Source organism: Typopeltis vanoorti, chromosome 2 (genome assembly GCF_054136105.1).
Source record: "Typopeltis vanoorti isolate ZY-2024b chromosome 2, IOZ_Tvanoo_1.0, whole genome shotgun sequence".
In the NCBI taxonomy this organism is placed as follows: domain Eukaryota; kingdom Metazoa; phylum Arthropoda; class Arachnida; order Uropygi; family Thelyphonidae; genus Typopeltis; species Typopeltis vanoorti.
The window spans coordinates 35,106,335-35,134,234 of record NC_143550.1 but is presented as its reverse complement, the minus strand read 5'-3'; the positions used below and the strand labels follow the sequence as shown (position 1 = coordinate 35,134,234).

General features: G+C 35.3%; 1 protein-coding gene across 3 annotated transcripts in view; it reads left to right on the top strand.

Moving 5' to 3' along the window:
* aux (cyclin-G-associated kinase) overlaps nucleotides 1–23,309 on the top strand; it is a 482,129-nt gene extending 458,820 nt beyond the window's left edge. For all 3 annotated transcript variants that reach the window (XM_090404291.1, XM_090404283.1, XM_090404277.1), the window contains exons 24-25: nucleotides 13,362–13,535; nucleotides 21,512–23,309. In XM_090404291.1, coding sequence (XP_090260417.1) covers nucleotides 13,362–13,535; nucleotides 21,512–21,613 — 276 coding nt within the window. In that variant the 3' untranslated portion in view covers nucleotides 21,614–23,309. The remainder of the gene's footprint in view (nucleotides 1–13,361; nucleotides 13,536–21,511) is intronic.
* Nucleotides 23,310–27,900: the final 4,591 nt, after the last annotated feature.

Sequence of the window (27,900 nt, the reverse complement as noted above, 5' to 3'; positions counted from 1 at the left end):
TGAAATTGATTTAGAATTAGTTAGCAACCATGAGTGATACAGAGCAAGACTGTGAGGAAGAATCTTAAACAATATGTAATCTAATATTGATTAAAAAGATATGGATTTCTATAATACGCTACATTATTTGGGTGGGTCTGTGGGACCCCACCTTACCACTTTTGTTACATTTTCACACCTCACCAGCACTGGGTTAGAACCAGTTATCCACACCCCCCCCCCCCTCTCCTTAACAGAGAATACACTAAATCTATCACCATTCCTTATATCTTGGGCACGTCTGAAAAGCTCACAGAAATCCTAAAAAAATATGACCTGACTGCCTATTACAAACCACACAAGAAATTGGCATCCCTTATCCGCTCCACCAAAGACCAGCCACTTCCCCTAGACCTACCTGGAGTATACCAGGTCCCTTGCAGCTGTAAACTGTCCTACTATGGCCAAACAGGCAGGACAGTTAATATCAGGATATCCGAACACAAAGAATACATCCGGTTTCACCAATACAGCCACTCAGAACTTGCAGACCATTCACTACATACCCACCACAGAATACGAATACGCTAGAAGAAAGCCACTTTACTACACTGTAGCAAATATAAATATGAAAGATTGTTCCTGGAATCAGCCTCAGCTCTAAAGAACTTCCCAAATCTCAACAAATTTGGGTGCATGAGACTGTCCCAAATTTGGGAAGCTCATCCTTAGAACATCAGTCCAACAGCCAAAACAACCTAATTTAGCCTGCTGGGGGTGGGGGGGGGGGCGCTAGGACCTATGCCAGTTGCCTTCTTCAGCCTCATTTGCTCGCTGTTAGTGCCTTCATGCACATATCATAGTTTTATGTTCATTACATTCTTGAAATGATATTTTCCTTTGTTATAAAGTTGGGATTCATCATGATAAAGAGCTTCAATTTCTTTATCAGTATGAATTTTTTAATCAAGAAATTCATACTGATAAAGAAATTGTTGTTGATGCATATAGACTTGGATGATTTTCAAAATATATCTTTTTTGAGATCTGTACAACAATATTTGCTATTCAGTCGATATACTGTCAAATTCTACTATGTTGTTCTTCAATTTTTTTGTTTATCATGAATCCAACTCCACTGATTCTTTCCTTATTCTTTCCTTGTCTCTATAATACAGTATGTCTCCATGTTTTAATTGAAGAATTTCTTTACCATTACATCACTTCACACAGTCCAAGAATGTCCCATTTTATTCGCTGTAGCCTTCAATTAGTTCAGTTAGCTGTGCTTCACTGCTCAGAGTCCTACGGTCTAAAGTTCCAAGGTCTAGTTTCCAGTGGTGGCAAGATCTGGTTACTTGGGGTTTCTTGGCACCCTTTGCCTTTATGTTTAACTTCCTGCTGCTGTAGGTGGTAACAATCTGGCCTCCAGTAAAATAGGAGCCATTTTATTCCTGCTTGATTCATCTTGGAAGATTGGATAATTCACCACCCTGATCCACTGTGGATTAGTGAATGGCAATATTTTCACTATAGGGCAAACTAATCAATGATGATTACAGTAATGACAAGGTTCCAGTGGAGTGGAAAGAGGGCAAAATAGTTCCACTTCATAGAGGAGTCTCCAATTCAGAAGTATCAAATTGTAGGTCAGTTAGTATCTCAGGAGTGGTGGTTAACATATTGGACAAATTGGCCAAAGACAGAATTCGGGACTTAGGTGAATGGGAATATAATACTTTATAAGGAGCACCATGGTTTGTGAAAGGTAGGCCTTGTCTTAGTAATTTGCTAACTTTTTATAATAAAGTGACAAGGGAGTTGGATAAAAGCATTGACTACTCAGTGATGCTGCTGGACCTTGCAAAAGATGGGAAATATTCAGTTGTTTGCTGATGCAAAACTGGGAAGAGCGATAGTAAACGAAGGTGATGTAGAGATTCTGCAGGATTGACTTAAATAGATTGGTAGTATAGGCATAGGTAAATGGTTACAAGTTTAATGTGGCCAAGTGGAAGGAGTGGTGCACTTTGGGAAAAAGATGTCGCAGTTGTACTATATGGAACTGAACTGCAGGAAACTGATTAGGTGACTTGGGGATGATTGTGAACGAGTTGAAGTCTAGAGGCCATACTGCAAAGTTAGCCCAAACAGCACATGAGATTACGTGGTTGTTGAAGAACACACTAACAAGCATGGATAGAGAAGTTAATTTTCCCCTTTTCATTATTCCTCTTTTTTTCTGTTATTTTCTTCCTGTATTCTGCTTTTCTCTTTGAGCCTTTTTACTTCTCAGACTGCAATCATTGGGACCCACAAGAGAGTTGGATAAAGGCATTGGCTACTCAGTGATACTGCTGTACCTTGCAAAAGCATTTGATAGGATTCAACATAGAACTCTGTTTTTCCATAAATTGAAGCAAATGAGGATGGATATGAATCTGGTGATTTGGATTAGAGAGTGGCCGATGGACATATATCAAACACTTTTATAGGAGGGATTGAGTCCAGAAGAAGGCAGGTGACTAGTGGTGTACTACGGGGCTCAGTACTTGATCCTCTGTTATTTAATTCATGCGCTTGTCACTGTGTACATTTATAGAGGTTAATTTGTCATTGTTTTCCTTGCAGTGCCACCCTTTAACATCCAAAAAGAGGGCATCCTGGTGGTATACACAGATGCTCTGATCCCTGTTTCAGTAAGGTATAGGTGATTCCAGATGATTCAATCAGGAAGTGGGCTAACCTGCAAAAGTCAGGGGTGTTGTAGTTAGTCTCCTTCCCCATAGTCTGTCCAGGCACAAGAACAAGGATCTATGATGATAATTCTATTTTTTTCAACCACAGACTTTAATTCAATAATAAAATTAGACTGGCATATATTGGCTGAAGATTTTAATAACGCATTAAGCCAACTAGTTTTGCCAACTTGACTGTTGGCTTCATCTGGGCATACATAAGGTGATAAAAAACAGCTTAAAACAAGGCAAGAAAGAAACATAAACGAGTACTAAACGTTATACAAATTTCTTTCTTGACCTGTTTTAAGCTGTTTTTTATCACCTTATGTCAGACGAAACCAACAGTCAAGTTGGCGAAACTGGTCGGCTTAATGTGTTATTAAAATCTTCGGCCAATATATCCCATTCTAATTTTATTATTGAATTAAGGATCTGTGATGTCATGTATGGGCATCTATGTTTGGCTCCTTGATAGGCGAGTTGAGTGCTTTGGCACTGAATTTTTCATTGAGTATGAATCTTCATCCTCAGAATTATCAGCACCCACAGCTCAAGGTTCCAACCAAGTTCAAAAACTATTGAAACATCATAATACCAAAAAAGTAGTAGGAAACAAAAAAACATCAGATACTTTGCTAATATACCATAATACTTAGTTATTCACTCATCATGGAAAATGTCCCGACTAAAAAAAAATTCCATCCATTCATTTGATATCCCTGTTCAAACAGTGTGTGGGGTGGGGAAGATTCAGAGCAGCTCGATCGTTTAACATCTATTGCAGGAAGTCCAATTATTTTAATAACCCATAAACCTTAAACTACTCGAGGAATAATATTGGAGTGGAACATCATCCTTACATTCGCACCTCCAGATCTCTAATTTCTGCAAAAGCAGACTATTTGAATTTCCCTATAAGGCTCTACATTCTAAATCCTTCAAGATGTTTTAAGTGCCAAAAGCACTATCATGTTCAGAGTCTGCCATGTATCTGATGCAATAAAGAGCGTGATACAAGACTGTACAGGCAAAGCATCTCAGTGCATCAAGTTTGATGGAGAATATTCAGCTTCATTTTGAGCATGTTAAAGATGAATGATGCAAAAGATTGAAAGACAGAATGGAACATTCGATATCAGGAGATGAAGAGGAAGTTTATCACAACAACATGTAGTGATAAATTCTTAGGCACAATGTAAGGCATTGGTTCCCAATTGGTGGTACATGTACATGCTGGGCCGTTCAGGGGTACACAAAAAATAATCAGTAATGGCGGAAAAACAAGTATTTCCACTATTTTATATTAAGATAGGCACTGAACAAAAGTGTGTATTTAAAAACACTATTTTAAAAACAAGGGGTACAATTTATAGAAATAGGTTTAAAAGGGGCACACAAGTGGGAAAAGGTTAGGAACCACTGGCGTAAGGTAACAGTTAAATGTATATATATCTATGAAGAACAATAACCTGTATAACTACCTTATCTTCTTGCTGTTAGGGTCAAGTTATTGTAACAACCTCCTATCAACATTATGTACTTTTCTTTGCTGTATTGTTCAAAAAATTAAAGCGTAAATAGTACCTAGGACCATACACAGTATAGTATTTAACTTATACAGTTGACTCATGCTATAACAAACTCACAGAGACTGAAAGTATAGTTTGTAATAGTAGATAGATAATTTACCATAGTGAATATCTCCGTGATATGTTATATCACGGAGATATTCACTATGGTAAATTATCTATATTATATATGACTATGATTGGAATTTTTGGCAGATTGTTATATTTAAGCTGAGACTTTAGTAGCCAGAACTGCAGGATGTTATTTTCTAGTTACTGAATAAGCATCCTGATTTAATATTAGGAATGTGATCTGATATTAGATCAGGCCCTACAGATGATGCCATCTTCTTAAACAGATCTGTAAGCTTCATAACTAACAATCGAATAACTTCTATAAGAAATTTGTTATGAGAATCAGCCATTGAAAGAACTAAGGAAACAGAACACATTGTGTTCTCAGTAGTGAACTGACATAATTTTTTTTAGCCAATTAGTTTAATAAATTAAATAAATTAAATATGGAAATATTTCTGACATGGCGAAATGATGGGGCCAGTTAAATGGTACAGGAAAATCCACACACACAAAAAAAGAGTAAATAAAATAAAATATTGATGTATGCTAAAAGAAGTTCATTATAGCAAACCTCCCACTAACAGAGTTATTTACTTATCTCCTATAGATTTGCTATAGTGATGATTTACCTATATTACGAGCAAGAAAAATTCTAAAATGGTATCAATGAAGACAACTAGAGGTGAAAGGACTATCAGAAGGCTGATTCCTGAGAGTGCAATCTCTTTCATAAGCCTCATTTGATATCTTCATTTGACATGACCATCCCAATTTGCATTTAATTTGGTGAAACAAAGTTTAGTTCTTAGAAGAAAATGGAGTTGTATGGTTTGTCTCATAATACCTATTTTGCATGAACTGCAAAGAACAAACTTAACTTCATCTTTGGACACATTCAGTAGTGTATAAAGTGATATGTGCCTGCAGCTTGAACAGACAGGAAAAACTGTTAACATCTATCTTGGAGAATATGTGAAATTATGTTTCTCTTCCTGTTGCAAATATAATATAACAAACTTTGAAAAAGGCCCAATAATCAGTGCTAGAGGCACAATACTACACTAGAGAGGATTCCCAGTAAGAAATTATATCGGTAGTCCTTATCAGTTTGCTATAGTGAGAGTTGACTGTGCAATATATATGCTGCTATGCAGGATTAATCACACTATTTTCTTTGTTTTTAGCATGAGCTACAAACAATTTCTTTGTTTGTAGCTCATGCTTAGTGATATTACTCATCCATCTAGCTGCTACCCGATTTACCCTCTTAACCATAGTAATACATTCATAGTATACAAAGTGATATTGTTTCCTCAAGGTACCCCTTGACTATTCTTCATTCACTGTGAACATCTTCCCATACATGTCTTGTACATCATCCCTGGCCTACAGCAGTAGCAGCAACCAGTTTTATATTTTGTCCTATTGGCCTCAATCTCACACCGGATTGACTCAAAAGAACTGCTATTTGCACGACTGACTCCTACTTTTGTTTGCTGCAATTCATCTACTATTATCAATAGTACCCTCCCCCAATGTCCTATCTACTCTATCCTCCCTGAAAATGCGAAATCCATCCCATTCCATACATGTAATTGCACCATCTACTGTTAGCCAAGTCTCACTAATGCCTATAATGTTTGGTTAACTAACCAGTGTCAAAAACTCCTCCCTCTTGTTCCTGGTACTTCTGGGATTAGTATATGGAAAGTACAATACCCCAGTGCACCTCCCCAACCATCTTTACTTCCTGAAATGACTACCGTATTCAATATTTTTGTTTGAGAGATTAGATTCTGTAATTAGTCATTCTCACACTCATTTGCTTGATGGGTGTCTTCATACACAGACACTCCTCTGCATCTACCCTTTAGTTTTCCTGATATTGTGTTTCCACACTCTTGGTGAACAAAGTTCTTTCTAGTTATCTAACTCCAAATCCATTTAAGTGTAGTCCATCTGCATTGTACAAATCTTTGTTCATCAAACTCTACATCATTCCTTTTGCACTACCTGCATATTGCTTCATTAGTTATTATTATCCTCCTCAGTTTGTCTCTATTATAGCATGGCAGCAGACTCACAAACTTCACTTTCTCGCTCTTCTCTTTTGCTTCTTCCAGTCACTCTTTCATGTCCTTCCTCATACAATACTTCTCACCTCATAGTTCATTGGTTACAGCAAAAACAGTCAATTCTTTCACCTTCCCTCTCTACATTTTAACAGCATTATTAAGTTCAGTACCAAGGAAACAAGATTTTGTAGCAAAGTTTTTTTGAAGTACTTCCCTTATCATAGAATTTGGCATAAAATATTGTCTGCTTATGCTCTTTCTCTCATGTAGTCTTACAGCCAAAAAGAAAACTCACACTTTATCCCATGAAGGAGCATACATGCAAGTGAGCAATTTCTTTATTCAAGTATTCTATGTTCTCTTGAACTTCTGCACCATGACTTTTGTGTACGCTTTCTAGCTTCTACTTTCACTCACCTTATTTATATACTTTTTCACATTTCTTTCACCATTGTTTAAACCTGGAACACCATTCACTCAAATACTTTGTTTTACAGCTTTTAGTGCCAACTTCAGCTACTTAATTTTATTGCTTCCAACAAGTCTTGCATTTTTGGTTCATAAAACATTGACACACTCTCTCTCCACTGCCATTCTCGTACCACAGTCTATATTCTCTTGGTAACGAATTTATACCACACAGACACTGCATTTCACAAAATCCCCTGTACTATGATGTCTTGGGCCCCCTTGTTTTTATTTGCATTAGCACTATGAATAACACTATCATCGTATGTGGTATAAATATATCAAAAATAAACAAATACACTCAACCACATGTTCATTAAATCAATATAAAAACAATAACTTAGCTGGGAGCTCATGAGTACAACATGCTCCATCCAGTACATGCAACTTGGCATAATCTGGCTTTTAAGACTGGCTTTAGCCCAGCACTTGTAGAGTACTTTAAATCCAGCAACCTGAAGAATGGCGTTATTTTCAGCTTATGAAATTAATATGAAGAATAGCCGACAGTTGTCTCTCTACATATTTGATCTACATATAGAAATACAATTATTTTGAAACCTGAAAGTTATTTTATAATCTTAGTGCATTATCATTACCAGACCTCCATAGTCTGCTGATCAGTGCTCATCAACTCATATCTTAAAATCATTTATTATTTTCACATATTTTCTATTCACAATGCAAATCCTCTTATTTCTTGACTTATATCCTCCTATACAGCTTTCAGAGATGATCCATCTTCTTCTGCTCACTGAAAAATCTCTAACATTAATCTATTCAAAGTTATATGTGTCAGTCATATTACCCTGCCTCCTATCTGCTAGGCTTTGCAGATCATATTCCCTCATTCTGTCATCATACCCAACATTCTACATTCCTAACTCTTCCTCAGTCACTTTTTCCTGGATATCCTTTCAAAAATTCCTTTATCTTCTCAGCCTGGTGACCAAATCTACACACACACACACACACACACACACACACATTAATATGTGGCCTGATAAAAGTCTTGTACAGTGGAACTATATCTTCATTCCTTATTGTTGCTGTAATCTATTCCATTGGCCTCTGACTTTTCATAATGTAATCCTTAAATTTCAGGTTCTTGTTTGATATCAGACAAGAATCTGAAGTTCTTTTACTTCGTTCAATGCATTCTCGTATATCAAATAGAAAACACCCCATCCTTACCTTCCAGTTTTGAAAAATTTACACTTGAAAATTTAAATTGGCAGCTGCATTCATCTGCTTTGTCACACTAACAGTTTAGTCAAATCCACTTGGTTAGCCACAGTATCAATCAGTGTCCTTCCTGGTCGCTCTCCTGAACTCTGCATCATCTGTGTATCTCCATTTAAACCTCTCTGAGGTTTAAATGGAGATACACAGGTTAATGATATTAAGATAAAAAATATATTGGCCTTTAAATAGACTCTCTGGCACACCACTAGTGACTCTCCTCTTCATTTAACCCCCAATTAAACTACTTTGTCATGTGCAATCTCAAGAGTCTTTGAAAAATTTAACTGCACAACTGTAACATTCATTCTCCTTGTCCAAAACTTGTATAACATGACCACCTTCCTTTATAGTGAATCCTACTATTACACTGGTGTCCAAAAAGCTAAGGACAAAATACATTTTTACCTGTGTATGAAAAAAATTTTATGACTACAGCCAAATGTGAAAACATAAATTTATTGCCGGCATACTAATAAATTATATTACACAAAAAAGTGTTATAAATTTCATACAAATTAAGCTCCAATGTGTTTTTGGCAAAAGTTACAAATTTCCTAGGATAGTTAAGTAATTAATGTACAATGCTTATAGAAAACTATGCAGATACATTTCAGTATGGAATATGTCCACCCCAAACTGCAATGCTACAATGCAGCTCTCACAGCATTGTAGCATGCTATAACTTTAGTACTTATAACTTAGCACCAAGTGATTCAGGAATTTTGAGGCAAACTGGCCTACTCCTCCTTCAGAACAAGGATAAAGCCTTGTTTGTTTTCTCGAGGGGAATTTCGAATAGCAATGCATATCCTTATTGCATCCCAAACATATTCTATGTAGTTGAGATCTGGGGTGCATGCTGGCCACTCGATTCGATTAATATCCTCAGTTTCCAGAAGTATCTCTACTGCTCATGTACAATGTATTGTGGCATTGTCATGCATAAAAATGAATACTTTGCCTTCGGAACCATGGAACAATCGAACATGATGTTGAAGAATTTCATTGCAATATCGTTCATCAGTCATAGTCTAGTCCTTTTTTTTCCAGCACTTGTATCTCAGTACATCCATTAAACATAATCCCTCCTCACACCATGACCCCAGCACCACCATATCTGTCCTTTTCAAGAACAATCTCGCAATGATAAGCAGTACCACTTTCACTCCAGATTAAGTGTCTTGTAGAATCGGAGGAAAGAATAAAACGATTCATCTGTAAAGAGTAGATTAGCCCATTGGGGTCTTGTCCAATTTTTATGGACACAGACTACAGGCATACTTGTTGCAGACCATCTTGCCACAGTTTGTCGAGATATCTGCATACCTTGAATGGAGCCTGTGCTTGCAAGCTGACCTTTCGTGGTGTGTCGATTACATTTTGCCGTTATAAGCAAAAATCTGTCTTCATGCTCTGTTATAGAGCAGAGTGACTTCTTAGCAAACATCTTGAACACATTCCATTGGTTTGAAATGATTCCCAGATCCTGGAAACAACGCTATGTGAGATTCTAACCTCTCTAGCAATATCAGTAATTCTGTGGCCTTCAAACTTTCTAATAATTCTTCCCTGCATGAAATCATTTGGGTGATGTCTTTGAGACATTACAAGACATCCAAGTTTGCAACGTTATTCCTTCAAACACGATTCGCTTGGTACAGCATTTTTCTTTTGCCTTTAATCCTGTTATGTGCTACCATGTGACCCCTTTATACATGATTCAAAACTTTGAATGTGTACCCGCTTTCTATTCGAAATTGTTAGTTATACAAATTGCCACAGACCGACTCATCTGAATTTGGGGTTGTAATCTTCAGAAATAGTGTTCATCCTTAGGTTTTGGGCACCAGTGTATCAGCCTAATCTTGGATTCCTTTACCAACCTCTTTGGCATATTAGTCACATCTCTAGATATACAGATTAGCCTATAATTTAAAGCCTCAGGTTTGTGCTACTCCCATTGCAATCCAGCTGTTTTGTTTTCCTTTTGCTCTTTTGAGATCTTCCCTATCACAAGGTGTTAAACACCAGGTCATAAGTGCCATTAATTTATTGGAACATTCTGTAAAAACAAGTCATCATCCTGTGGTGTTAATAGAATTTACTTAATTCCTGATGCACTTCCTACTTACTCACTAATAGCCTCTTTTCCACCATTTGATCCTCATTCAAATTTTAATGTGATGCTATGCTCACCAGAATATTACACTTTAATGAGATTTATCTTCTACAATGGTTAGTCTATTGCAGTCTTGGGTACATATCAAAAGAACTTCCTGGGATTTTGTTTGTGTCTCAGTCTATCTGATTGACTATGCTTTGCTAATATTTTCACTTTCTTATGAGTCATATCAACTTCCCAGCCTGTTCTTTATACAATTCATGTGTAATTCATTATATCTTCCCACCCTATACTGTCTCCATGTTAAAATTTATACTTATAAATGCTCTTAGAAGAAAGGAAACTTTTTTTTTTCCATAACTGCCAATCAACACTATAAATCAATGGTATATTACTAGCTGAAAAGGGAGCTATAATAATTATAGTTTAAATGTAATTAATTTTCATTCATTGTTATAAGTCTGCTTATACTGTCAGACTGTAGTGAATACTGTGTTATAGCAAATTCCTCAACTTCCATATTACACTGTGTGATTGCTTCCATAAAAAAGATAGTTATTGTTAGATTATGCCAAATGTGGAATCCTCTCTTTTGATTCTTCTCTGGCTAATAACTTCCTTACCGCTTAGTGCCAGTCTCATACAACGGCAGCAGGGTTTCCCTCCTAGAAGCCTCATATGGAAGTGGAGAGTATTTCTTCCAGAGACTAAAGTTTTTCATCCTGGAGAGCATGCTAACTGGCCAGAAGAATATGAGGTGAATTACTACAATACTAGCTTCATAGCTATAGCTACTTCAGCTGTAATTCCAAACACTAACAACTTTTGCCTTTTGATCTTTGTAAAAATGGGTTGAATTTATTTGCTGTCTTTATCAACTCCAGATTCTGATAACCACTCTGACCATTGACTAGTGATTCCCACTTATGAAAGGCTGTAAATCTACAGTGCATATTATTTCTGTGACTAGAATAAGGATTAGATAATCTGGAAACATGTGCTAGAGACCAAACATGTCACTTACACTGGACAGAGAAAATTAGCCTTTACAGTGAGATCATCTTCCTTGGAAGACCTGACCTCACTGTTTATCACATCTGAAAACTAGCTACGTTTCTCTAGTTCCACAGATCCAACGGGAAGAGATGCTGAAGTATTTGTTGTTAGTAATGATCTAAGAAGTAATTGTCTAAATATCCAGCATGGCTGGCCAAGTGAAGTGGATAGCATATCTGCTTTCCAATCAACAGCTGTGGGTTTGAACCCCAACATGAACGCTGATATTTGTGAATGCATTTAGGTGACAGAGGAATTTCACTGCCCGGTGTGCAAGTTACTGGTTTGGCCTCTTGCACAGGGTTTCCAGATTATCTAATCCTTATTCTAGCTGCAGAAATGATATACCCAGACAGTGAGACCGTCTTCCTTGAAGGAACCTCACTGTTTATGACAATGAAAACTGGCTTCCTTTCTCAGGTTCCATTGATCAAACTGAACGAGATGTGCCAAAGTATTTGTTGTTATTAACGATGTAACACAATTTTCTGTCTAACCATCAGAATACCAGATAATCCACACCATCCTTCCAACTTAACCTTTTCTTGACAGTCTCCCTTCCACATATACTGCGGATGCCAGCTCTCCTCTTGATATCTTAGACAATAACCATGTCATATTTACTTTTCTGTGGCATATCCTACACCAAGCTATCCTGTCTCACATCCTTTGACACTACAGGGTTCCAGATCTGATATTTGAAATCCTGTGGTGTCAAAATAATTCACCACAACACTGTCATGGATAATGGTTTTTGATGGCCATGAAGTTACTCTACAAGAATTTCATGTTGAAAGGTTTACAAACAATAAATGCAACATGTTATTGCTTAATTCAGCATCAGTTCATCACAAGAAAATTATGACAGAGAGAGAGAGTGTCTGAATGTTTGGCAGATCACATAGGGTATTGTGTGGAAGAGGAATCATTGGTTTGGTTCAGTCTTGCAAGCTAACGCTTCATCCTCCACACAATTGGTTAGAGTTACCAGATTTTCCTTGATGTTTCTAAGAGGAATGCAGCTTCAACCTGCAGATGCTGCATTCCACATGATCCCACAAATGTTCAATGGGATTCAAATCAGCAGAATTAGGTGGCCAGCTTGGAGAGTATACCAAACTAAGATATGCCCTTTGAACGATTTGCACAGTGCAAGCCTTGTAACTTGGGGCATCATCTTGCTGAAAGTGTCCAAATCCATCAGGCCACATTGTCATAATGTAGGACAATGCCTGGTTTAAAAAAAAAAATTCTAGGTAAGAATTAGCAGTGAAAGTGTGTTCAATAGGGATGAGAGGATCCAGTGATGTTCATGGAAATAGTCTCATACGAGGAAATTGCCAGTCCATTTTCCAAGGACAGAAAATCAAACCATGAGATGGTAACTTGGTAAGCAAACTCTGTACCGATATATGGTACAGAGTGCTTACCAAGTATGTCAAGTGTGACCGCTTGAATCCACTGTATCTACAAAGGTGGATACAGTGAATTCTTTGTGGATTATTTATTGTTTATTCATCACTTCTTTATTGTTAAGAGAAGTGAAGTAAATGAAGTTAGCTGACTTTTCTATTCTTTTTTTTGAATGCCCTGTATGTACTTGAATTCATCACAAATTCATATATTATTATTATTATGTGACATCTCCAGAGAGTCCAAAGACTCATCGAGGGAGAGTGTGGCAAAAGCATCAAACGATTGACCTCTTCCAACTACTAATTGTGCTCACACTTGCTTAACTTTTTGTGTGAGCCATTGGTAGCAGAGGCTCTATCAATCAACCAACCTTTTCTGGCGATGATTGATAATAACATTTAACAGGACTGTGTAATAAATAATTGCTTAATGCTTTAATTAAAAAATGACTTTGAAGCTCCATTAAAATTAATATTTTTTTCTTAAAACATTAGTGGTATGGAAACCATATTTCATTACACAGACTTTTTGTAATTCTTTCTGTTATGCTGTTATTAGACTTTTTTCATTTTTATTAATTAAAGCAATACTTAAAAAATTCATTCTTATTTAGATCCTTGATTGGACTGATCGTAAAGAAAGAAATATTCGAGCACTCCTTTGCACTTTACATACAGTTTTGTGGGAAGGCACAAGATGGCAAGAAATAGGAATGCATCATTTAGTTAGTCCAGCTGATGTAAAAAAATATTATAGGAAAGCTTGCTTAGCAGCACACCCTGATAAGGTAATTTTTTTTAATGGGTAATTAAAACAACATTGTAAAAAAGAAGCATGTAATAACACCAATTTTACTTAATAAAGGTCGATTGTGTGCAATCACATGTAAGTCTCATACATAGAAGTCCCTGAAATATATTCAGGGAGTGAGGAGATATCAGCAAAGATAATTGTTATGCATTATTAGTAGACTTCGAGAAAGTTTTTATTATGTTTTAGTGTTTTTATTGCTTTGATATTTCTTATTCTGGCTCATTCAGTTTTGTCTGTTTTAGGCTTATGCATAGACTCACATCTTATTATACAGGCTTGTGAAACCAGATCAGTGAAATAAGGTGGTTAATCCTTATCCCATAGTCTTTTATGTCTGTATATTGTTTGTGTCCTATAAAACAGATATCATTATTTTATAGGATTTTCACAATATACTTTTGATAGTATTTTAAATGTAGATATTTATTGACAAAAATTAAAATGTGGCAGTAACAAATTAGTGTGAATGATGATTTTGAAATTGAAGGTTTCTTTATTTTGGATGAATAATTTAAAATTATGCTCTTTGTGTAGCTGCATATATCCAACCTGTAACTCACCTCTTGCCATTTGCATTCCCACACTTCAAGAGTGACTATAGTTACGGTTAATTTTCTATTAACTTTTACAGTGAAGTCACTTTTGATGTGTACACTGTATCATCAGAAATAATCCATCTACTGTGTAAGGTGAGTAGGATGACAAGATGGGCAAAAAATTGATATCTTTCTACCCAGCTGTACTGCTGTTTAGAAAATGGCAGTGATAGGTTTCAGGTGTTATGTAGACTTCCATTTCTCTATATTACCAATTTCTTTAAATTGATTTTGTGACTTCTATCCATAAATGGCTGTAAACCTGATGCTATATAGGGTATGCCAAGAGTTAAATAATTCTTAAACCCTGCTCTAGAGACTAAATATGGAACTTTTCCAAACAACTTCAGACTTCCAATAATAATAGTCATAGTAGTTTTATACCTTACAGTAAAATTCATCTATCACAGACTCACTGTAATAAACATCATCAAATTACAGATATGTACAGGATAATTATGATAGTACTACATGAGAAAGTTACACCATTACTAACTTCCGATCAACAATTTTCCTTCAAATTAATCTGTTATCTTTCAAGACTACAATATTATCAGATCTTATATTTCTGTCTTGTAAGGCACTTTTTACTCTATCAATCCATCTACATCTTGTTCTTCCTCTGGATTTTTTTCCTTTCAACCTAGCAAAGAACACCTGTTTTGCTAACCTTGCCTCTCCTATTCTGTTTAAGTAACCATACCACCTGATATTAGCTCTACTAACACATTCCTATGCTAACAGTTGCAAGTTCTTTCCTGATATCCTCATTTTTAATGTGATACAACCATTGATGCCATCTGTTCACTCCACTAATCCTTCTCAGCACTCTCATATCAGAGGTATCCAGTCTTTGATTAAGTGTTTTATTTCTAACCCAGCTCTCAGATCCATAAGTTAAAATTGGTTTGAACACTGTCTTGTATACAGCTAATTTACTGTTTTGATTAATTTCTTTCTTATTCAATATAAATTTATTCAGTTGACTTCCTACTATACCAGCTTTACTAATTCTGTTGTCTATTTCCATATTTAATTTACCATCTTCACTAAAAATTGTGCCTAAATAGCTGAAATGTTTCTTTTGTTCTATAGGTTCACCATTCAGGGTATAGCGTTCAATGTTTCTGCCTACTTTTATTGTCTTTGTCTTTTTATTGCTGATTTTCATACCTAATTTATTACAACAGTTATTCAGTTTAGTCAGGAATCTCACAGACTTGTATTGGATTTGTTCAGAAGTATAACATCATCTGCATAAAGTAAAAAAAATCTGATATCAGCAATTTTGATATCAGATTTAATACCACTTTCTTTCTTAATGTGATCCATATAGATAATGAATAACAGTGGGGATAATGTGCACCCTTGTCGCACACCTGATTTTACCTTAAACCAACTTCCTGTACCTACTCCAATTCTAACTGCTGACTTACATCTTAAATAAAGACTATTGTTTGATATAATATCCCATTTATACCATATAACTGTAATATTTTGAAGAGCTTTTGCACCTTATCATATGCCTCTTCCAGATCAACAAAACTTAAATACCAATCCTTGTTATATTCCCAAGATTTCTCAACTATTTGTCTTAAAGTGAAAATCTGATCCTGACAACCACTATTTGGCCTGAATCCAGTTTATTTTTCACCAAGACTTCTCATCCACAATTTTTCTTAGCTGTTTCTCAAGTATACTTGCATAAATCTTACCAGGAACACTCAGTTGGGAAATACCTCTGTAATTCTCAATTCAGTTTTATTTCCCTTTTTATAGTTGGGTACTATGAGAACTCTGCTCCAATCATCTTGAATTTGACCCTCTGACCCGACCTTCTGAATTATGCAATACGGCCACTAAAACTTTTATACCTCCATATTTGAGCATTTCTGGCCAAATATTATCTACTCCAGTTGCCTTTTCACATTTCAGGTTTTTGATGACTTTCTCTACTTTAAGTATCAATATGTATTTCTGTTGGAAATTTTCTACCAGCATGCTAACACTGCTTGTTTCATTTAACAGTCTTTCAAAGTAATTACTCCAGGTATCTACATTTTTATTTTCAGTTTTCTTATCACCATCTCTGATTACTTTTCATTACTTTTTCCTCCATTTTTAAGATTTTTCATAAGCCTCCAGAATATTTTTGCAACCTTACTATAATTTATTTTCTATGTTACCTAAGTCTTCTCAGGACTTTTGTTTAGCTAGTTTTACAAAGTGCTTCACTTTCTTAAAATTTTCTGTATATTCTGTATAAGAGCACAAGCAGACTTACTCGCCAGGAACTTTTGATATGCTTTCTTCTTTTCGTTGACTACCACTTTAACTTCCTGTCCATCATGGAGTTCTGATTTTTCTGTCCTTACAACTTCACCACATGCCTCTCTCTAGCTGAATCAATCAGTTTTCTTCAGGATTTGCCATTTGGTTTAGTTCTTTTGATTTCAAATTCTTTCATTTTTTCTTCAATGATGTTTGTGTATTTGAGTCTACAGTTCACCACTGAAAGCTGCTCAACCTTGATTTGTTTTAAAACTTTCTCATGCACTCTTATTTTCAATATGAAATTTAATTTTATCATGTTCAAAACTAAGTGATCACTTAGTCTTGAACAGGAGAGTGATCACTTCCCATTTCAAATCTCTGTATACTCATGTGTCTTGAACCACTGAGAAGACATAGCTATCAACTATAACGTAGTCAGTGAGACTTTTCCTATTTCTTGTATCTTCTCTCCATGATCTGCACATTTTTATGTTGGAACATGGTGTTAGTAATAGCTAATCCATGTCCAGAAATATAGCAAACACTTGACAAGAAATTATAACCAAGTAAAAAAAAAAAAAAAAGACAACTAATTTATAGTTAAGTTTTTTTTTACTCTTCAAGTGAGAAACTGACAAGAATTTATTTGGGAATGATCACTTTCCTGTGACATCCACCTTCTTGTATGCAATCATGCTGGATATCATGATGTAAAATTGAGCACACAAACCAGTTCACATTCTCCTCATTAGCAGAATTTGATTCAGCAACAGTCAGATCTTCTTTCATCAGTGTATAGTGAGTGATCAGTTAACGAACAGTGTGGACAACAAACACTTTTGCGAAAGATTTTTATGTTCGGACAACAAACACAAGAAGAAGTGACGCTGTGTGTAAGATTTGTAGAACTGTATTTTACTGCCATCTACGAATGGTTTCTGGAACAAGACTTTGACAGTTGTATACATAACCTTTTTGTGCGCTAGTTGATTTCTGTTCTCTGAATTTTTGTAAGTGCTTTTCTGAACTTTCTATTAAAAAAAAAAAAAAACTGATAATATTATGGGGCCTAAAAAGAGTGGAGTGTCAAGAACTGTGCTCACCATAGAAACCAAGCAAGACATAATAGCCAAGGTAGAGAGTTGGCATGTCTGATGTTGCTAGGCAGTATGGCTTGAACAGGTCTACAGTAGGCACAATCTTAACTAAGAAAGATATAATCAAGAAGACTCAAACAGCTAAAGGAGTAACGAAAATCACATCTGAGAAACAAAGATGTGCCATCCATGAAAAAATGGAGAGATTGATTGCTTTTAGTTTGGATAAAACAAAGGGAAATGAAAAGAGATGTGATAACTAGTATGACTATCATTCAAGAGAAGGTTAGAGAAATTTTTGAAGAACTGAAGAAACAAACTCCACATTCATCACATGAGGAGATAGAATTCAAGGCTACCACTGGATGATTTGCAAAGTTTAGAAGGAGATCTGGCATTAAACATGTGGTAATGCATGGTGAGTCTGCTAGTGCAGATAAAGAAGCTGAGAAGTTCTGTCTCAAATTTCAAGAATTCGTTAAAGAAGAAGGATATTATCCACAACAAATTTTCAATTGTGATGAAACTAGTTTATTTTGGAAGCGAATGCTGAACTGTACCCACATCACGAAAGACGAGAAAAATATTCCTGGGCATAAACCCATGAAAGACCAATTGACGTTACATAACGCTAGTGGTGATATGAAGCTTAAACCGCTTCTTGTCTATCACTGTGAGAACCCTAGAGCATTCAACAAAAATTCCATAATTAAAGAAAGACTGCCAGTGATGTGGAGATCGAATGAAAGGGCATAGGACACACAGGTTCTTTTCAAAGAATGGCTGTTTAAAGCTTGCACCCCAAGCATCAAAGATTAGATTCAGACCAATAAATTGCCATTGAAAGCACTATTGCTATTGGACAATGTACCAGGACACCCAAAAGACCTTGAAGACAATTTGCTGGAAGACTCCCTGGCTGACAGTTCAGTTTCTGCCTCCTAATACCAGCCAATCAATCAGGAGGTTATTGCGGGTTTCAAGAAATTGTACACTCGCACACTGTTTCATTGGTGTTTTGAAGCATGCCAGTTCTCCTCAACGATGACATTAAAAACATTTTGGAAAGAAAAATTTGATATTCTGGAAGCATTCAAAAGGCGTGATCAGAAGTCACTCAACGACAGTTGAATTCTGCTTGGCGAAAGCTGTGTTCATCCTGCATTCAGGGAGATGGAGATGATGTCCCCGAAATTATGAATGAAATTGTGACGACTGCTAGAAATCTGGAATTGGAGGTGAATGAAGATGACATTGAAGAGCCCATAATGGAACATGAAAATGATCTGACGACAGAAGAACTCCAAGAACTCTTGAATGAAGAACACCAAGAAACTCGGCGATATGTGTTTTCTTCTGAAAAAGAGGAAGACGAAAGAGGACCAATGCCGACAACGGCTATTAAAGATCTTTTGAAGAAGTGGGAGGATGTCAGAACAACTGTCTTAGAATGGCACCCAAATCAGGTTGAAGTCAATAGGCTTGGGGATCTCTACAACGACAATGCTATTAATCGCTTCTGAAAAATCCTGAAGAAGAGAGAAAAGCAATTGACATTGGACAGATTCTTTAACGCCCCAAAAACGGAAAAAAAAACATGACTGATGAAAATGCAAGACTGTGTATGTATGTATTATTGTTATTATAAATAAACGTAGTAAGAAATTATATAATTTTTTATTTTTTTTATTTTTTTTGGGTCTCCAGACCGAATTAATCAAATTCCCATAAAAATCTATGGTAAATCGATGATCGGTTAACGAATAATTCGGGTAGCGAACATCGTCTTTGAATGGATTATGTTCGTTAACCGATCATCCTCTGTATTACACAAGTTGCCATGACTTCAATTCCTAAAACATCTAGTGTTTCTACGTTTCCCTAAGCCATGTCGGAATGGAGATTGCACAACAGCCAAAGATGCTCAAAACAAGGCTTGAAATATATTTCGAAGATACCCCACTACGACAAACCTCATTACTTTCAACATGCTCATGCAAGACACATCTGACATCAGAGTTGAAAGGAATCCTGGAGCCAATCCAGCATTAGAACAGTCAACAATAAAGAAGTCTGGATCAAACTGTGCTAAATGAAGAGCAGATACCATCTACCATCTCTCTATCCTTGAACAGAATGGTTACACAGTTGCTGATCCAACAGAAATTAACGACAAATTTGGGCAGATTTTTTTTTTTCCTCCCAAAAACATGAGCATCTTCTTATTTCCCCAAGTTCTTTTCATAGCACAGAATAATACAACAGGTTGTTTATCAATGAAGAAATGAAATCTGCTTTGCTTAAATGCCATCCTGCTGTTGAACCAGATAATATTCATTATAAAATGGTAAAACATCTATCACTATTGGCCATGGATCAACTGTTGTACCTTAACAACAGAATTTTCGGTGAGAGCATATTTCCAGATACCTGACAGAAGGCAATTATTATTGCCTTTCATAAGCCAGGGAAGGATCCAAAATCGTCAAATAACTACTGTCCAATTGGTTTAACCAGCTGCTTGTGCAAGATTCTGAATAAAGTGGTTAACTCTCGTCTTTTAAGGTTTCTGGAGGGAAGAACCATTTTTTCCAGCATAATTTGGCTTCCAGAAACATTTCTTCTACTGATCACCTAGTTTGCCTGGAGGCATCCATCCATTAGAATGCCTTCCTAAATGTGAGCATCTAGTATCAGTTTTCTTTAATATGGACAAAGTTTATGACAGTGCTTGGAGATTTGGAATACTGAAAGACTTACAAAATTTTGGTTTTAGAGGGAATCTCATGGTTTGTTTTGTTATTTTTACCAAGAACTTCTTATCTAACTAAATCTTCCAAGTCCAAGTGATAACTGCCCTTTCCCAACCCTATAACCAAGAGGATGAAGTCTGACATGATTTCATTTTAAGTGTTGCTTTTTGCAGTGAAGGTCAACTTGATAACAGAACAACTTCCTCCAACAGTAAGTAATGCTCTTCATCTTCTGTCATTCATGTAATATGAGGGTCATAGGAAGACAGCTGCAGAAGACAAGCCATTGACCATCTCTCAAAATGGACAATTGTAAATAGGTTAAATTTTCACAGCTGTGACAGTTTGTGTTCACTTTTCCCACTAGTGTGATGTTCATCTTGATCCAGAACTCCACTTGGATAATCATTAATCCCATTTGCACTGCAAGCCAAGTTCTTGAACTGATATTTGATACTAATGTCAGTTTCCCCCCCCCCCCTCTATCTCTCTCTTTCTCACGTACATCAGTTATGAGACAAGTGCCGTAATGCAGTGAACATTCTACCTATCCTGTCTTCTTGGGATATTAACGGGTGGTGTTCTTTGCTTCATTAGTACAGGGCATTGATAGGATTAAAGCTTGATTTTGGCTCCCATCTGTGCTTCTGGCAGGGAGAGTACACTGAGATGGTTAGACAATTCACCATCAAGCCATAATTTCAACACTGGAGCATTTCACATGTAACTTATTCCTAACATTTGCTTCAAGCAAATGTTGAAGCAAACATACCACCTTTGTCACTTTGATGCCAACAGCTGTCTCTGTTATACTCAACAAAAAGGCATCCAGTGCTCTCTCAAATCCAAAACTTCCTCTTTCAGTTATTGAAGCTACTCTTCAATGTATGCTCTTCCATTGGATTCCAAGCCATGTTGGGATTAAGGAAAACTAGAACCAGAATCATAGCCAAATAAGAAATACTTCTTTTAATGAGTCTTCAGTCATTAATAACTACCATATTTATTTTGTCTTATAAATATGTACCAGAATCAGTTCAATTGTATGTTATAGTAATATTAAAAAAATATAGGTATATATGAAATATTGGTGTTATTTATATAGACTATTTGAATAGTTGATGAATAAAGCGAAATTTTTGAAGTTTTTTTTAAAAAAAGTGATAAATAATTTATTAGATATTGCTTTGAAGATTGTCCAAGTAATATTCTTTCTTTTATTGATTTCAGCAAGTTGGTACAGATCATGAAACTTTGGCAAAGCTTATATTTATGGAACTGAATGATGCATGGAGTGAGTTTGAAAAACAAAATCAACAAAGCTTGAACTAGTCACTCAACTTTAGCTCATTGTGATAGACACTGAAACTCAGCACTTCACAAAACATACTAAAGCAAGATCTACTGGAAAGACTTCTTATTTGTGCAACAACATCAAATATTACCATTATTATTAGCAAACAGAAAGTATGCTTTTCTAATTTATTGAAGTAACCCTGAAGTGATCAAGCAAAGAACATTAACCGAATTTCAGTGCTGTAGATATTCATCATGGAGCTTGTGGATTACAAATAATGCAGTTTATATCTCAATATTGTAAAGTAAATTATATTTTAATTAGATATTAAATAAGCTTTTGAATTTGCAAGATCAAAATGATAAGACTAAGAAAAACTTTTGCTTGTTCAGATTAAATATGTAAATCAAATTCAGATTATAGCAAGTAAAGCTTATTTCTATAACTGAATGTTAAATTTGCAAACATAGTCTTATTTTTGTTACTTAATTATCTAATTATGATATATAAAAAAAATACGCAATTGTGAAAAAAGGAACAAGCAAATTTTTGGGCTTTACACCATTTAAATATTACATAAGATTTGTTTAGAATGGTATGAAGTACTTATGCTTGCCATCTGGTGATGTTATTCCTGTAATATTTAAAAATATCTGAAAAGAAGTTTGTTATTTGAAGAAATTGGGTTTAATTTTAATGTTTTGTTCATTTTTTTTTTTAAATCAAGAAATGTGATTTTTCACAATGTAATAATATACCATTCTACCGTTATTTGTTTTCAATGTATAGAAGATGTGAACTGAATGAGTTCCTATCGTGTTGTAAAGAAGCATTTCCTTTATTTTTATTATTTTTTTTAATAGCATGCATTTTATATGTTGTCAGTATATGTGGTATGCACACTTTTACAAAGTGTCTGCATCAATCAGTTAAGGAGTCTTGAAAAATGTTGAACACATTATAACTGTATAGTGCATTTCTTGCATATTTCATTACATACATTTTGTGGGTGTAATGGACTGCCAGATGTATATTATGTGTTAATGTTTTGAAATATGTTTAATTTGTAAAAAAAAAAAAAGTATATATATATGCATATATATATATATATATAGTTGACAGTGTCTTACTTAGGGATAAGTTGTGGAAGAAGTTTCTGATGTTTGAGGCATGATTGCCTCTCCTTGTACATTCCATTATTTGTGTATTGTCACGCATTTTAAAATATTTTACACTGTAATATATAAAACTATTATCATTTTTGCATATTGTTTCTCTTATGTCCCCAACCATCTTTGCCTCCAACTTATCTAAATTGGTGTGCTGCAACAAACAGAATGTCCTTCCTGTATTTTCCTTTTGTATCTGTCTGGTTGTATGTGTGTATATGTGTCATTAGTGATTTTAACCTCAACTTTCGATTCCTTTATATAGAAGATATCGTACAATTATGCAGCACACGTGGTCTTTCAGTGTTGGCAATTTATGGAGGAGTCTTCTCTATTTTCAGAATTGGATCTGATTGAATATTTGTTAAGGATTAAAAAAAAAAAAAACACTATTTCTGTAAAAAAAGAAAAAAAGTTTAATGATAGAGAAGCAATAATTAAACTGACTGTAATTATAAATTTGCCATGGTGCATTATACCTAACATAATGTCAAAAAATTGTGCATACCATCACTTAGCATATGTAGTCGACCATTCCAGAATAAACTTTCTCTGAAAACTATTTATTCATCACTTTTACTACACTTTCTGGTATTATATTTAGGTGATAATATTTTATTACTTTATTGTATACAGCACCAAAAGTCAGGCTATGCTCCATCCTGCCAATAGTTTTTTTTTCCTTCCCTGGGCAATCCAGTGAGCCTATTTCAGTAATGTGTACATAATCATTTTAATCACTTAAAATGCTCAGTTTAGTCATAGTGCCTTTGCATGAAATTTTGGTCTGTACATTCCAAATGTTATCTCCTAGTAAAATTTGTATTTTACTAAGCTTTACAATGCAAGAATAAGTCTTCTAGGTTCAACAGTTATAATTTGCATATCAACTGAGAGTCCACTTCAGAAAAATAAAGCTTTCTAATATGGCATTGCTATATTATGAAGAGGGTTTTTTTTTATTTTAATAGTTTCTGCCTGTTGAAAATAAGCATGTTGTGAAGCAGCTGTCAGGAAAATTAAATGTACTAATAATGGGCTCTGAGTACATTTCATTCTCTTTAAAATAATGCAATACCAAGACAACTCCAATGCTGAAGATGGTATTCTTGTAAGCTCTCTGGTCAATTTCGAAATATTTAAATATTTGAAACTTGACCTGATTATGAAGAAGAGGAGCAGTTTTCCAAAATAAGATAAAAAATTGTACTCAGTTGTGCTTATAAATCAGCATTTTTCTAAATTTAATTAGAAATTTAGAAAATTCAATTGAACGAATTCTTTAAATTTTAGCTAACTGAAATCACCTTTAAATGTATAAAGTATAAATTAATTACAGTTTATGGCAAATTCTTGTGGTGGAAAGAGTGGAGGGGAAGTCATTTTTCTGTACCTAAATTGCAATATAACTCTAATCTGGATATTTTAGAGTAATTTCTCTTTTTTTTATTATAATTAATAAAAGAAGATAAATCATTCTGAAATAGCTTTGATGTTTTATGTACTTTCTGCTAAGGGATCCAGAACTTGCCAAATATAAGTGTTTTTATTTTTTAAATTTCTATTTATCTAATTTTGAAAAGATTGCAAAACAGTTATTCTAAAAATTAATACTGTTTTCACTCAAATATATATATATATATATTGCATACGTTTGCCCCTTCATGTACTAATATCACTAAGCATAATTCATAGTATGAATTTTTAAGGGAAAAAAAGAAAATGCTTAAAACTATGAAAAACAATAACACTTACATTTACTAATGCTCATTTTGTTAATAATCATGTCACTTAATGTCAGTGTGATATCTAAATTTGACATTCACTGCAGCAAACATCACTTTCACAAACACATTTCAACCACAACTCCCTATTACAGCACTCCGTAGGTACAATGCAGGATAAAAGAAATTTGCTATAGCAAAGTATTCCTTTGGTCCCTAGGAGTTTGCTATAGTGTGTCATATCTATATATATTATGTATGTAGTATCAGTGATGTAATTGGGTTCTTTGGGCGAGAATGCATTTTTGTCAGCATCAGTGTGAAAGTCAGTAACACACTACCCTAAACTTCATATGATGTAATTTGGCAGTCTGATAGAGAGAGGGAAAATGAAGAGAGATGAGTTCGTTCCAAATTATGTAAAATGAACTAATGAAACAGTATAATAGTGCGTATCTGTTATTTCTCTGTATAAAAGTGGGAGGAGAAATAACCCTGAGGCAAAAATAAAAGAGGAAGCACCATTTATTGTATATCTATCTTTTCCATACATGTAGATTTTCTATTATGTTGTATGCAGATGACATCTTGCTGTGTGCAGATTCAAGAGAAGTGGCAGCTAAACTGGAAAGATGGAGGAAAGTACTGGAAGAGAGAGATATGAGACTGAGCAGAAGTAAGACAGAGTATATATTTTGCAAAGTGGATGGTGATCAGGAGACAGATCTGGAGCTGGAAAGAAATGTCATCAGGAAGGTGAGGTACTTTAGATACTTAGGTTCAACAGTGGAAAAAGATGGAGAGGCTGAGAATGAAGTGTGATGCAGGATACAAGTGGGTTGGAGGAACTGGAGTGCTATGCGATAAGAGGGTGCCGATCAATCTGAAAGCCAAAATCTATAGGACAATAGTGAGGCCAGCTATGATGTATGCTATGGAAACTGTGGCCCTGAGGAAAAATAACATCAGCAGGATGGAGGTAGCAGAGATGAGAATGCTTAGGTGGATATGCGGTGTGACCAGAAAGGATCGTTTGAGAAATGACTATGTGACGGGGAACAGTGAAAGTTACGAACTTAGGAATGAAGATACAGGAGGCAAGGTTGAGATGGTTTGGTTGATGAGGAGGGAGGACGAATACGTGGGAAGAAAGGTCATGCAGATGGATATGCAAGGAAGGAGGAAGCGTGGGCGGCCAAAGAAGAGATGGAGGGAGCTGGTAGAAGAGGACTTGAGGATGAAGAACTTGGATGTGGTGACAGCCCAAGACAGGAGGATGTGGAGGAGACTCATCATTAACAGCGATCCCACTTAAATGGGATGAGCTGCAGAGGAAGAAGAAGAAGATTATTATTATCCCAGAACTCCAATGGACACATCTTGGGAGGTCAGTTTAAGACAATGCAGAGTCTATCATATCATTCATTAAGCACTATTCACTGTACTCTCATCACCCTCTCAGGCAATGTATTCCATGCTTTTGCAGTTTCCAGCGATGCCCAGTTATCCTTGTTCCTTTGCCTTGTTCTACCATATGGAACATCTCCCCATCATTAATCTAGTAAACACCTCTCAACACTTAAAACGATTCAATCATATCACCTTTTTGTCTCCTTTCCAAAAGATTCTACATATTATATATATATGCCTTCAATCTATATTGAAATGTGAATTTTTAGAGCATTTTTAATATCGATACCAATATAATTTTTATCTGCCTCAGCGCCATCTTTACGGTTCACTTCAACTGCTTTAAATTTCAATGATCATCTTGGCAGTAATTCAGATGTGGTCTTATCAGAACCTTATGCAATGAAACTAGTACTTTGTTATCTCTGCTGGTTAATATTCTCAGTATTGCAACAGTCCTTTGAATTGTCTTGATGGCCTTTGTAATATATCCACTGAAATTCAAATTTCTATCTCCCATTGTCCCATTTATCCCTTTCTTTCTCCAGGTATAGTTTCACCAAGAAAGTATGCAGCCTCCCATCTGTGGATTCAAATTTCAAAACCTTATATTTAGTTGCGTTAAACCAAATCTCCATTCATTTGCCTGCCCCTTCCAGTTTATTCAAATCTTCCTGAGGAGTCATGATATCAGCACTATTATTAATGACTCTCCCAAGCATCATTATATGTAAATAACCAAATATCTCCCTGTAGTCCATTGACACAAAGGTTGAATAGTTCCAGTATTGAACCCTGTGGAATCCTACTTGTAACCTTCCTATTTCCCATACACAACTGTCTAATAGCACTCAGAAAGCAATTTCCAAACTGCTCCACTAACTGAGTATCTAAACACATATGTTGTATCTTAAATATCAGTTTATCATGTTGCACCTATTAGTTACCTTTTTCAAAATCCTTAAAATGATAGTGTATGCCTTTTCCTCATCTACTGTTCGTGTTACTTTATTATAAAAAGGGCAGCAAGATTATGAAAACAAGAATACTCCTTTAAAAATCCATGCTGGCCTTCGTAGATAATATTCCCTTATTGCCTAATTCTATATATGAGCTCTTACCAATTTTCATCATTCTTCCATAATCAATTTCTCCTTCTGGTGGCCACATAACACAACCCCTTAGAATCCTCATCTGGTATGGATGCTTAAGCATTGATCGTCATTCATTTTGGTGTGTTTAGTGGAATAAATACACATCTATAGATAATAAATACTAATCTGATTTATTTAGTGAATAAATTATGCCAGCAATTTGCCTTGGTCACCAAGGCATAGAAAAAAGACTGAGTACATGCACAACGGTAAGAAAGCAAATACAGGCAGTGTTATAACAGTAGTCCTACAATCCTAACTGTCACCCTCTATGGGTGTGATGATGATGACAACTCACTGAAGGTCTCATGATGTGACAGTCTCCCAGTTATTTTGCAAAGTAAGGCAAGGAGTAGCCATATTGTAGGTGTCATAGGACCATTTTGAAAATATATCCTTAAACTCATTATGGCTTTGTTACATGAGCATGTCCTCTATTTCAGTGATTCTTAACTGGGGACTGCAGAAAATTTATAGAATGTTTCTAGTTTTTAAAATTTTGAAATATCTTAAAATAATTATTTTTTGTTCTTTATTTATTTTACTTTGTTTCAAACTTGTATCATTTTGTATTAGTAATCTGAATTATACAGTCTAATGCAGTATAATTCTTTTGTGGTGGCACCACAAGTCGACTTTTCACTGCTGGCAACACTGCCAGTCGTGACATTGCCTACTGGAAGTGTGAAGATTTTCTGAAGTTTTAAAAATACTAGTATGAATGCATAGAATTTAACATTGTTAAGTGCTACTTGAGTGCAATTACTTTTCAAAACTTTCAGTGCTGTAATACTGATTTGTTATTTCTTAAAATTTATCCCCTTATAAAATGAGCAAACAATGAACATTATTTGATTTCCTAAAT